The sequence below is a fragment of the Rhinolophus hipposideros genome (genome assembly GCF_964194185.1).
Source record: "Rhinolophus hipposideros genome assembly, chromosome: 1".
NCBI classification, from domain to species: domain Eukaryota; kingdom Metazoa; phylum Chordata; class Mammalia; order Chiroptera; family Rhinolophidae; genus Rhinolophus; species Rhinolophus hipposideros.
This window is the reverse complement of record NC_138047.1, coordinates 54,270,920-54,284,580: the sequence shown is the minus strand read 5'-3', so window position 1 is coordinate 54,284,580 and position 13,661 is coordinate 54,270,920. Positions and strand designations below refer to the sequence as shown.

The 13,661-nt window shown below is 41.6% G+C and overlaps 1 protein-coding gene across 1 annotated transcript in view; it reads right to left on the bottom strand.

Moving 5' to 3' along the window:
- The window catches only part of PARM1 (prostate androgen-regulated mucin-like protein 1), a 97,842-nt gene extending 85,057 nt beyond the window's left edge, over window positions 1-12,785 (bottom strand). Inside the window, exon 1 of the mRNA XM_081061740.1 lies at window positions 12,479-12,785. Within this exon, the coding sequence (XP_080917866.1) occupies window positions 12,479-12,521 (43 nt within the window). The 5' untranslated portion in view covers window positions 12,522-12,785. The remainder of the gene's footprint in view (window positions 1-12,478) is intronic.
- Window positions 12,786-13,661: the final 876 nt, after the last annotated feature.

The following is a 13,661-nucleotide window of genomic DNA, read 5'->3' as shown; positions in this document are numbered from 1 at the left end:
GTCCCCAAAGAGTGGTGAGAGACTGAAAAGAAAAAGGGTGACCTGCAACTATTTAGGAGTTACTATAAGAGTCTCGGATGAGATGATAAGATTCTCAACCAATATAGTATCTGTGGGATGGAGAAGAGGATCAGAGTTGAGAGAAATACTAGAGACTGAATTTACACAAAAGGATTTATCAACTGATTTGGGAGCTCAGCAGCTGTAGAGGCTGAGATGGGTAAAGAGAACAAAGCATAGCTCTGCCACACCAACTATGTAATCTATAGCTCATTATTTAACTTTACTTAACTTCTGAGACTCAGTGGCCTGAACTACTGAATGGGAATAGTCTTGCCTGTCTCATGGGGTGGTTGGGAATCTTAGGTGAAGTTGCAAATGAAATGAACGTGATAGAATGTGTGATACCTACCTAGTACAATTAAAAATTTAAACTGTGGATTTCCCCCTGCTCTTCAACATGTGTGGTTTTATTTGTAATGTGAAGGGGTTGGCAGAGATTGCAAAGCCTCTTCCAGTGCCATGTGTTCCAGACCTTGCTCTAGTCCTACTTTCATGGTTCTCTGATAATGCCATGGAGAATTAATAATGGGTCCCCTAGCATTTGCATAAATCACATTTTATTGATTATTTTATTGAAAAGATGATATAACAAATTTAATATTGCCAAAAGAAAAAAAAATCATATATTGTTCTGAAGGCTATTTTTCTTATTTGATGTCCAAGTTGACAAATTCCATTTTAGAAAAGCTTAGAGAATAGTGTTTTAATTTAAAATTGCTCCCATAAGTGACAAATGCTGAAGACATTAAAAACTAACAAAGTACCTTAAGTACTGATCAGTTATCTCAGAGGCTCTTAAAATACTATCCAAGATGATTGTCCTGATCAATGATTTATGCAGCACTTTGGTTTCAGAAAATACGATATTACTTAAAGTCAATTCCTTCCCAGAACTGTCCCTGCCCATTACGTCAGTGATATCCTATGATATCCTATAAACCTTTCAGAGATGATTTGCTTTTGTAAGATCTTATTTTTGAGAGCTCCATCAGAATTTTTGGAATCAAGATTTTGAGGATAGGAATAGCCATCTAGCAGTTACTACAACCATATTAACTGTTGATAAAGAAGGAGTAGACTATTGATAATATATTTTTTAATGCTGAAGGCAATACAAACTTTAAAAATTCAGGCAAAACAAAGGGGCGTAAAAAGTGAAACTGACCCAAAGCTTACTTGCCAAAGTTAACCACTGTATCCTTCTAAACCATTTTCTCCCCAGACATACACATAAACATAATGTTTTGAACATTTTATCACAATGTACATTTTATTCCGTAGCTTGCTTTTTCAACATATTGTGAAATATAAAGTTACAAATATGAGTTCAATATATGTTGACCACTTTTATGTGTCAGTACATAAATGAACCACCTCATTCTTTTTAAACAGTTGCTTAGTCTTTCCCAGTTGAATAAAGGTTGAACGTTGAACGTATGCTAGTTTATCTGACTAGCACTTTACAGTTAGACATTTACATTGTTTCCAATGTATTAATATTTGTAAAAGTTCTTAACCAAAACAAACAAACAAACAGGACTTTAAATCAGGTCCGGACAGGGGATAGATATTTTCTTGTCAATTTCTGTGTATGTTTATAGTTTCCATAGTAAAATATTTTTTTAAATCAATGCTTCAGTGCAGCTTTTAAAAACTGTCATAAGAGAACAATAACTATTGTTGGTGACTTTTTTTTTTTAAACAAAACTTGGCTGTAAATTTCTGAATCTCAAAACCACATCTCCCCTCTTTCTGAAAACTGTTCACACTGAAACTCTATTCTTAGTGAAGTAGTAATTTTCACTCCTTCAGCTGCCACACTTGCCTTTGAGATTTTGGGTATCACAAGCCTTCTCTTGTTAATGCGTGTTCCTTTTCCTTCCAGCAAGAATTCAGGCCCTGCTTTTCATTTTAATCAGGGAATGTGGTATCTCCCCTGGAGGACAGCTGGGGGAATGGTCACGTGTCCCCCAGTGTCACACGCACAAAACCAGACACAGTTCCCTGTCCATTGTCCAGCCGAAGGTCACGGTTACTCTCCCTTGCATCTCCTCTGCTTACAGTTAATGCTGCTGCATTTCAAGATGGTTGAGAGCCTTCCCACCTCAAGAATGGACAAGTGAACATGACTGAACAAGCAAGGCACATGTTTTTAGTATAGTGTTATCTTTGCTCTTCTTTGGGTTTTGTGTAGGTTGCTCTTCAAGTTGATATAATCTGAAATTTTACCCTTATCCCTAAGGCTTCAATACTGATATATTGTTTTTTTTAAGCTCATGTTCTTTTTGGTACCTGCTAAATAATTAAACATTCCTATTTAAGGCAGAAAGTACCACGAGAATTTGTCGGATGATGAGGCTGGGGGATATGCCAGCCTGAGTGATGTCAGCAGTCGCCATGTCAAGGGGTGTCAGGTCTGCAGGGTTGACTTTCACCAGGACTTTACATCACTTCTATTGATTGCTTGGACTAAAACACAGTCAGCGTTTCAGAATCACCTATGAATAACTATTTTTAGTTATTCAAAAGGTTCTCAAAGATGTTCAAATAGTAGAGGTATCATTGTCTTCTGTAGTTAAGCTCAAAGGTGATGTTTTTTTAATTGGCAAGAGAGTTTAAGAAATTTAAGCTATTTTAAAGTGGTACCCATGGCAAAGGAAAAAAACAAAAAGCTTACATTTTGAAAAGAAGTGTTCTGTATGTGCATAGCTCCAAAAAAAAAAAAAAAAAAAACCACAAGAAAAAAAAGAATCTGATTTTAAAGTTTAGCTTTCATAACCCTCAATGGAAACTAAAAGCCTGGCTCATTTTTCAAAAAAGCTATTTAGAAACATTAAACATAAGCACCTGATAGCAAGCAAGTTTGCCAATGCCTCTTTCTGGTGATCTAAGGAAATTTTTGAATTAAGTCTTCATTTGGCCAGCCCTCAAAAATGTATTTTATTCATTCAGTTTAACAAATAGATTTTGGGAACCCCTTAAGTTCCACACCATATTTAGCACTGGAGAGACCACAGTAAGCAAGGGACAAAATCCCTTGGGTGGGGGCGGGAGGGTAAGGGATGGAGAGAGGTAGAGATTAAAGAAAACGAGGCAAGAGGCAAGAAAGAGGAACTGGAATATGGCGTTGGCAAGGGGAACAGAATGCAGTTTTACAGGGTTGGTCAGGGTAAGTCTGACTGAGAAGGTGACATCTGAGAAAAGGTTTTAGGGAGATAAGGGTATTAGTCAGGTGGATATATGGAGAGAAAATATGTTCCAGACAGAGGAATCGGCCACCATATCTACCGTGTTTCCCCAAAAAGAAGACCTAGCCAGACAATCAGATGCTCTAATGCGCCCTTTGGAGCAAAAATTAATATAAGACCCGGTCTTATTTTACTATAAGTCCCCGTCTTATTTATAATAATATAAGATGGGGTCTTATATTAATTTTTGCTCCAAAAGACACATTAGAGCTGATTGTCCGGCTAGGTCTTCTTTTTGGGGAAACACGGTATAAGAAAGCTGGTGTAGGATAAGCAAAGGAGAGGCAGCTGCCCAGATTCAAGAATGAGTGGAGCAGCAGCTCATGAGATCTTGACGATCGCTTTAAAGACTCAGGATTTTACTCTTGAATTCAATGGGAAGCTACTGCAGAGCTGTGAACAGAGCAATGACATCATCTGATACATTTCCTGATCCTGATACATCTGGATCAACTGTTGCTATGCAAAGAACAGATCTTAGGAGGGAAAGAGGAAAAACTTAAGGGGTTCCCAAAATCTATTTGTTAAACTGAATGAATAAAATACATTTTTGAGATCTGAGAGGAGGTCCCTGCAGTATTCCAGGAGGAAGAGGAGGGTGGCTCACACCAGAAAGAGAGCAATGGAGATGACAAGAAGTGTTTGAATTCTGTATATATTTTAAATATAGGACAAGCTGATTTCCTTGAAGGACTGGATGAGAGGTGTTGAAAGAGACTCAAAGTAGATTCATGATTTTCAGCCTGAGCAACTAGAAAGTTGGAGTTGCCATTAATTGAGATGGTGAAGGCTTCAGGAGAAGCCTCTTGGTGGAGCGAAACTCAAGAGTTCAAATTTGGACATGTTGAGTTGGAGATGATGATTAGGTATTCAACTATTGATTTTTTTATGACCAAATCAAAATGAATCATCTTCATAGAATGTAAGTTCCCTGAGGGTTGAGTTTTGTCTATTTTTTTTCATTGCTGTAGCCCCAGAGCCTTGGACAGTATTTAGCACACTTAAATTGTCCATTAAAAATTAATTTAACAAATATGTGCTAAGCATTCTTTATGTCTTGCTCTGTTCTACATGCTGAGGACAAAACAGGAGCAAAACAGGTAAAATTCTGCCCTCATGCACCTTAAAATCCAGTGCCAAAAGGCAGACAAGCAAATGAAGTAAAATAAATAAATAAATAAACCTTCTGCCTATTGATATACCTGCTTAATAAACATTTGTCGAATGTGGGCTCACATGGCGCTCTATCATAACCCTACAAGGGAGGAAACTAAGATCCCAGAGTTGGCATTCCATGATTGCGTGTCTTACTCCAAAGCTCCTTCTACTGCACCATGTTGCTTCTCATATGAAGTAACACAAATCTCATCCTCACCTGATAAATATCAGGGCTGTGTTTCTCCGCAGATAAGCATTTAAAGGAAAATAGGCTCAAAATAGGACTCTTTTTGAAATTCAGTTCCAGAAAGTCTTCCTGGTAGTGAGTGACCCCAGGCCACTCATCCCTCCTTAATGGATGGAAACTATGCAGAAGAATTCCTCTTGACATCTCAGGGCATGTTCTCATTCTTTCCCCCTTTCACAATGCTGCGGGTACTTTAGTTACCTGCCATTAGGGCCCCCACATTGTTTAACTCGAAAGGCTCCATTTGCAACCTTTCACAAATCTAAAATAGTATAAGAAAATAGGCTTTTAGATTCATATATATTTGAGGAGGAATCTCTTATCCCACCCCCTAAAAACAAAACTTGATGAATTTTCCATTCCCAGAAGCAGCATCAAGAGGGTTGTTTGGTCTTTTGTAGCCCCAAATAATTTCCAATTATCCCCCCCCCCCATTCAGTCATCTGATAGTCTCCCAGTCCTTCAGCTTCTCCCATGTATCCTATGCAGAAATTCTGAAACAGCTGCTGTCCCTTCCTATTGCCCATTTTTACCCAGTTTCCACATGTAATTTGATATCATACTCCCTTCCTCATGAACATTCCCTAAAATGTAAATGATCAATGGTCATTTAGCCTCAAAACTTGATAATCCTTTCTCCTGCTCAGACCTGTCTGAACAGTTTTTCAAAAAAGAGAATTCCAGGGCTCTCTCCTCTTGAATATCATCCCATCAACATTGTAAGTTTTTAGACAAGACATTTGGGGCTGCCTATTGGTTGGGTGATGGCCATATCCATCTTGATGTTGCCTCTATCAACAACAAAAATTCCCATAATCCAGAGTGTGTGATCCACCAATACCTTGCCTCTTCTCCCAAGCCAAGAGAGAGGGGTTCAGTCCACCAGATTTCTTTAGGATTCTCTATTGAAAAAATGGGCATCGAAATGCCCCTCATGTTGTAATGCTGAGATGTACTGCAGTCCTTTCATAATATAACACACTATATTAACTCAATAGAATGACTGTGAATTTCCCTAAACACATGGAGACAGTGCATTGTAGCTTTTGCATAGTGAATAAAGAGCATCCTTTTATCCTTACAATAATTGTTATTGTTCTTCCTAAAGAACCAAAATCACAGTACAAAGCAAGAATCATATATAGTATGAAGTGTTTAACAATCAAATAAAAGTTCAATGCCAGTATGATAGTAACTGTCTGTGGTCTACCGATGAGATCACAAAGGCTTTTCCAACAGAAACTGAAAAGATTTCATAAAAGGCAGATAGCACTAGTAACAATCCATCGTGAATACAACACTGGGTAAATCAGCTCTGTCAGTAATAACGTTATGATTCTGGACTACAAAAGCTGGCAAAAATATCGTAATCTAAAAGGTAACATATTTTAATAACCTCATATAGAAAAATATAATATGTTCTAACCAGTGGGAAGTCTAAATGATAGCTTCAAGTTTACAACCATGGCAAAAAAACAAACAAAAAATTCAAACAAAACTTTCTCTTCTCCACTTATTTTCATGTTTAACACCTGCATTAAAGTTCCCATGTCCTTATTTCCTCCCTGATGGAAAAGAAAATCAGGTTGTCAGAATTTGGATTGCAACTGGAAGATATTATCATCAAAGTTGTATTTTACCATTCATCTTATTTGGTATTGAATAGGTATGTTTTCTAAAATCACATCTGATAACTTCCCACAATTTGTTTTCCACTTACTGTGTTTCCCCGAAAATAAGACCTAGCTGGACAATCAGCTCTAATGCGTCTTTTGGAGAAAAAAATTAATATAAGACCCGGTCTTATTTTACTATAAGACCGGGTCTTATATTATATATATTATATTATATTGTATTATATTATATTATATTATACTATATTATATTATACTATATTATATTATACTATATTATGTTATATTTTACCCAGTCTTGTATTATAGTAAAATAAGACCAGCTCTTATATTAATTTTTTCTCCAAAAGACGCATTAGAGCTGATTGTCCGGCTAGGTCTTCTTTTCGGGGAAACACGGTAACGGTTACTTATTTACAGATTTTACCTTGGGTATAAAAGGTACAAATTTCCACCATAGTCCAATAGCTTAAAGGATATTTTTTCAATCTGCTTTGAAATTTTGCCTAATATGCTGCTTCAGGCTCTATATAGCCATAGCTTTCAAGAGATACCAATGGAGCTATCCCTCAGGAATTATGTAAACCTTATATAATTAATATTTTTGAGATGTATTAAGATCCTGGCACAGAAGAGAGCATTGAAATCCAAAGCTATTCTATAACTTTCTTTTTTAATCAGCTGCCAGCTGGATTCTAGAAGGCGTCTAGTTCCAGCTCCTATGCAAGAACATTGCTACCATTTAAAATATATTGTTTTTGTGAAAAGGAAGGATTACTAAGGAGTCAGGTGATGTAGCCTCAGAGAGGCTACAGAAATCCCACCAGTTGTTCAGAAACACAACGATGAACTGTACTAGATATGCAGTCAGATTTAAAATAGTTCCTTGGAGAGCTGCCCCTGAATACTAATCCTTGTAGTTGCTGTTTGGGAGAGAGCTGCTCTGAAATCTCTGTGTCTTCCCAGCTAAATCTGGGTGTGATAGGATTCAAAATAAAGCTAATCCTATATCAAACCCATTGCATAGATGGAATGCAAATGAAAGGCCAAAGGTAGGGTTTCTCCATAAAACACAGGATGCCCAGTTCAATTTGAATTCAAGACAAACAATGAAGAATTATTTAAGTATGTCCCAAGTATTGTGTGGAACATACTTAGAATTTGCTGTTTATTTGAAATTCAAATCAGATTGGGCAACCTGTATTTTCATTTGCTAAATCTGGTAACACTGGTCAAAGGAAAATTAAAACAGCTTATTTTTAATCGACATTACACCACCCTGCACCAATGAAAAACACAGATGAAAGGATTTATCTAATTGTCTATTTTGTTTTAATGATTTCTATTACTTATAAAATGGCAAAGGACTCAAGGTTTACAAACAACATTAAAACAGGTAAAAGAAATAGGCTATGCCAGTAAAGGATTATGATGAACATTAAAAGATCTGCAGATCAGAAAGTCTGATGTTACATCAATCCTTGTCATTTCAATAATTTAAGCTGTGACTGAAAAAAGTAACATCATGAACTACATACACAAATTAGTCTTATTTTACAGTCACCCTGCTTCCACATTAGCGGGATGATAACCTTGCATTTCTAAGTAAAAAGTACTCATTGCATAAGGCACATGTACTTACTACTCACCCACCTCTTTTTAGAGCTGCGTCTATCTTCTAAATGAAACATTAATTTTTCCAAGTGACTATTTTATTCAGTCTCTTATTAGACAAGCATGTATTTGGTTCCTAAACCAACATGTCCAATTTCCGTAACAGATACTTACAAAAGGAAGCAAACGGTTGTAAATGCTATGGCAGGATTCCTTTCATTTGCGTATTAAGACAACCAACTCCTTTTGAAAATATTTCTTAAATGTCTCTCTCCAGTGGATGCTATTCCCCGCTGCCCTCAAGGGAAAAATCACTGTTTTAGAAAGTCTGCTCAAACAGTGAAAGTACTTGGCCAATATTTTCCTTATAAAAACACAAGCACAATTAGACCAGGCCCAAATGCTCAAGTTAAATTAGCTATCTGACCATTATGATTTGGGGTACTGGAGAGAGCCATTTGGATCATTTAGATACCATGGACTTTCTTTTCCTAAATTGTTTGATCTGAATTATCCAAAATTTGTGCCTCTGGGAACCTGACCTTAAGGTTTAGCTGAGTTGAGCTTTTGAAACATACCAGTTTGCAAAAGACTTTGTGGACAAAATAAAGTCCTTGGTGAGACTGTACTTCTATTTGTTACCGAGCATTTTGGGGACTCGTGCTAAATCTGAGCTGGTATGTCATTAACCTTTTCAAATTAGCCATTTAGTAGGCTCAGCTGAATCTTTTCTTAATCTGCACATAAGGGTTTGCCAGAACTCCTGGCACTGTCCTGGATATTAGTTGAGAACATAGTCCAAGAGTAAATATATGAACTCTGCTTTTGGAGAGGATGACCTAATTGATGCCGAATACAGCAAACTTTATTCATAAGAATAATATCAATAATAATAGCTAACATTTATTGAAAGCTTACTGCATCCCATGCACTGTAGGTATCTTCAGTCATTTAACACTTTCAGCAACCTTATGAGGTTTTAATCCCCCAATTCTGTAGATAAGAGAACTCAGAGGGGTTGACTTACTTGCCCTAAATAATACAATTAGTAAGCCATAAAATTTAGCTTTGTACCTAGGCAATCTAGCTGAAGCTCTTACCTACCACTTTGCAATACCGCCTCGGTAAATGTATCAGATAACAAGAGCTTCCACCTTCTTAGATCAGGTTTCATGTGAAGGAGGTGTCACTTCTTGAACTGTGACACAGACTTCAGGGGAATAGAAGGTAACCAAGCTAAAGGAACCACCCATAGGCAACCTCGCTGTTCCTATAAATGCATGTGCATATTTTTAATGTTTATGACAAGATTTATGATGAGGTTTCAATATGCTTATGATATGCTCAGGATGTGTAGTAAGAACAGAGCCGTAAATGCTCAGGATGTGTAGTAAGAACAGAGCCGTAAATGTTTAGGGTGGGGTCTTTCATCAAGGACAAGGACATTCTAGATGTTAGTCACCGGGAGAAGAGCTATGACAGGCCCAGAACACAAATAGACTCTCTAGCTGGGTGGCTGACTAAAATCTAGCTCTCCTGGTCCTGATCACCAAGTAGTGGGGTGGAATGCAGTCACCAACCTGGAGGGAGACTAGGGACAGACAGGGCGGAACCCAGACCAGGAAGTCAGATCCTGGGGTCAGTGTCTCTCTTACCTATGCTTCTTTCCCCTTTGTCCTTCATAAGAGTTTGCAAAAGGCCGTTTGAAAGTTCCTGTATATCTCAGATGTCTCAGTGAGGGAGCTTTTAAATAAATCGGGGCATAGAACATGGGAGGGCAGCAATGATGGTGGTGGGAATGAAGGAAGAGAATCCGGAGGGGAGAGAGGAGGGGTGAAGATGGAAGCTTCCCGGGGCTGGCCATCCTCCCTTGCTCTTGGTTCTGCTGCCAAATCTTACAGGTTCTGGCTTGTATTTTAGTTGGGAGGCAGGACTCCTATATGCCTTGTACACTCCTTAGGGGTGTTGGGGAATGGTTTGTACAAAAGACATGCTGGTTTTCTACCAGTCAACTTTGAGAGAACTGAAGACACACCACAGTTTCTCTTCTTCCTTCTTTTAAAAATTCAAGTGAGTAAATATAGAGAGCTACTTTTTCTGGGTTGTTGACAATACACATATATTTGCAAGTGTCCATTATACACGCTGGAGGAAATGCTGTGTACACATATATTGATTTATTAAGCTAAAAAAAGTCCCCTGCCAAACCCCACTGCTGGCTCTAGACAGCATCACCTTAAGAGTTTTACAGAAATTTTCCTGAAGCCTCTAAAGCTGCAGGTTGGGGGTGGGAGGAAGCAGGGGCAGGGCAGGACAGAAAAGGAGTAACAGCCTGGTGAAATGAGCTAGAGCTTTGCCAAGGGAGCTCAGAGATGAGGCACTGAAACGTTCATGCCACTTTCATTTCAAGAACCCTCACCCCTCTTTCCTTTACCAAAAATATCTTTATTCTAAAAAAGTGATCTTTTAGTTTCTGTAAACCCTTTACTTTGGGATGCAAAGGGCCTCGTGAGGTATTTATGTCAATTTTTATATTATTTTCCTGACAACGATTGCAAGTAGTTCTAACACCCCGTGACCCTAAAGAGATTCCTTCAGAAGAAAGAAGGAAACTCTATCACTCTGTTGGGGAGATATACACAGAAACATGACTATGTCTTGCGGAGTCAGGAGAGCTGCAGAACTGGGAGGCTGTGATTTTCCTGACTCTGATCTCGACACACACGTGCAGGGTTGGGGATGAGGCTGAGAAGCTGGTTCCTGAGCCACCAGCCTCCTCACTCTGTCTGGGAACAAGGGCAGTATTCCTGCCCCCGGGAATAGAGGGGCTAAACTCTGAAACTGCCCGAGAGAAAAAGATCTTGACCTCTTTAGAAAAAAAAAAAAAAAAGCCACAATGCACTACCTAATAGGATTTATCCCAATTTTGCCAACTGCCAGAGCTGTTATAAAACAAAACAAACAAAACACAAGCCATGAAATAAAAGTAGCAAACAAACCTACCTACTAGCTCTACTGGTTCACTCAAAGTTTTCTGAGCCTCGAGCCTCATGAAAGGATTTCTAATGAGGAGAAAGTAAAGGCACCCCTTCATGTCATTTTGTAAACATCGTTAGCTTGGAGGATTACGGGAACCGCCAGGCAGAGCAACTCCCGGGCTGGACGCCACTGTTCCACCTGCCGGGATCCGCGCGCTCCCAGCCCCGCGGGCCGCGCACGCAGCCAAAGCCACCAGAGACTGTTCGGGAACCTTCTGCGGGCCCGTCTCCAAACCGTACAGACACCACAGAAAAGGGAGTTTTCTCAGGCTTTCAGCAAGTAGAGGAAAAAACGCACGCGATAGCCTTCAGTTGGGAAACTTTTCCTCAAAACTGCATTATCCTTTGGGAGCTGCCGGGAAACCCCTAGCTTCTTTTCGAGGGATTGTAGAGACTTGTGTCCACAATGAAAGGAATCCAAACAAGTCAGGAGGAAAAATATACACGGACTACAAGCAGGAGTCAAACGCGCGTGTGTGTGCGGCTTTGGCACATTCTTACCTAAACATGTCAGTGTCCATGCACTCGAGCTACTATTTGCTTCATCCATAGTCAGTTGTCCCTTGTCGGGCTGCATTTTTCTGGAAAAACTGGGTACCCACGACTCTAGCCTCAAAGCGTTGCTCTGACTCTCTCCCCGACCCCCACCACGCCGAGCTCATTCCCCCTGCCCCTCTGTCCTCAATCCCCTGCCAGAGGCCGCCGCTGTCCGCGGTCGCCAGACGCGCCAGGCGCGGAGAGGGTAGTGGTCCCGAGGCCGTGCGTGTGTGGGGGTCGTGGGTGGACCGCGGGCATGCTGCTTTTAGCCAAGTTATCAGTTTCTGCCATGGCACGCATTTTGGGGGAGGCCATTGGGAAGAACTGCAAACCCGTAGCGGTGATCGCCAGCTTGAACCGGGTCGAGGCAGCTTCCTTGGGACTTAAATGCTGCATCATGTCCAAGCAAAACTAGGAAGAGACGCCGGAGACCAGAGACCAAGTCTCGGGGAACGCAGTCAAACCCCGCCGGGTGCGCAGCCACTGCTTAAAGCCTTCCCAGATGCGACACCCTCCCCCCACTGCTTCTCCCACTTTTTCATCCCTCCCCGAGTCCAACCGCGATAAGAAGTCTGGTCCCCGACTCTGGCAGGGTACGCTCGGGGACGTGAGAAGCCCCGAGTCGCAGCCAGTGTCTCCCAACCCGGGTTCGAACGCGCCGCGCAGCCACCTGTTCTACAACACTCAGAGTTTGTGCGGGTGCGGGCTGCGGCAGGAAGGACCTTGCCATCCCCTCGGTCCGTCACAGACCAGGATCGCCAAAGGCGCTCATCACCCCAAATCCAAGCGCGCACATCCACTCGCGCTATCCCCGAGGCTCGCACCACCTGCGCGCGGCGATTTATTTCCCGGTTCCCCCGCTTCGGCCCGGACCCCGGTGCTGGCTGCCAGGGCCCACACCACTCCCGGCCCCTCCGGGAGAACGGCGCCCCAAAATACCTGCCGTGAAAATGCAGAGAACGAAGAGAATTTTGCAGACCATGGTTCCCTGGTGTTTGGTGCCGAGCACGGCGCAGGCGGCGGGAGAGTTTGCCGGACTGCCAGCGCGCACGGGGCGGACTGTGCCTCCTCTCTCCGGTGGGCTGCGCTGCGAACCGTGAGTCCCGCGCCGCGCCCGCGGCCCGCAGGGAAGCCAGGCGAAGGCGAAGTGTCTCCTTCAGTTGTGTGTCCTGCGGCACCCGGTGCGCTTCTGCTCCATCCCAGCCGCCTGAGCACTGGGCCGCCTCGCCGGCTACCGACAAACCCCTCCCACCCGAGCCCCGCAGCGACAACAGGGCCACCCCCTGGTCTTCCCTTTCCCAGTGCTGGGGTCCCGTGAGCCCCGGCCCAGGGCGGCCTCTGCTGGTCAGTCAGGGCGCGAGATCCGAGTTTTGACGGTTCTGCAAATATTTGGGGTGTCTAGCACTTGGGAACTAAGGGGAAGCAAGGATGTGTGAGCAGAACTCTGCCCTCAGGAATTTATCTCAGCTTTTCTTACGGGAGCCTACAGCCTTTAAACAGGTGACCATATCTCACTTTAGGGGTCGCCTCCAGGAGCCAGACCCCACCATTGTAAGAAAGCACACATATTTCTTTCCAAGCAGGAGAACATTTTCCTTCCTTTCACCAAATGGTCTTGCCTGTGTATTAAACCCTCACACACATCCAGTCCTGGAGGATGTCTGCTGTCCTATTCAGCTTTTTACTAGAAGAAACATTACTAACGTCAGGTAGCATTGATCACGAGATTGCTATGAGCAAGGCATCATACTAGATGTTGTATCATCACTCCTTCTTACCACCCTACGACATAGAAGTACTATTATTCCATTTTACAGATGAGAAAACTAAGGCACAGAGAAGTAATGTGCTGAAGGTTGCATAGTGGGTAAGGGCTGGACCCCATAACCGAACAATTTTTGTGCACCAGGTCCATAACAGCAAAGGCTGACATTTCCTGAGTAATGCTGCATGCTATACAACGGTGCTGTACAGGTTTTAACTAAGTCAAATTCTCACAACAATTTTTTGAGGTGAGCACTGTTTTCATTTTCAGAGGAGGAAATGGAAGCACAGACAGGTTTAAGTACTTGTCCAATGTCACACAGCTAACTAATAGTACCAATAAGATGCCTGCCCAAGG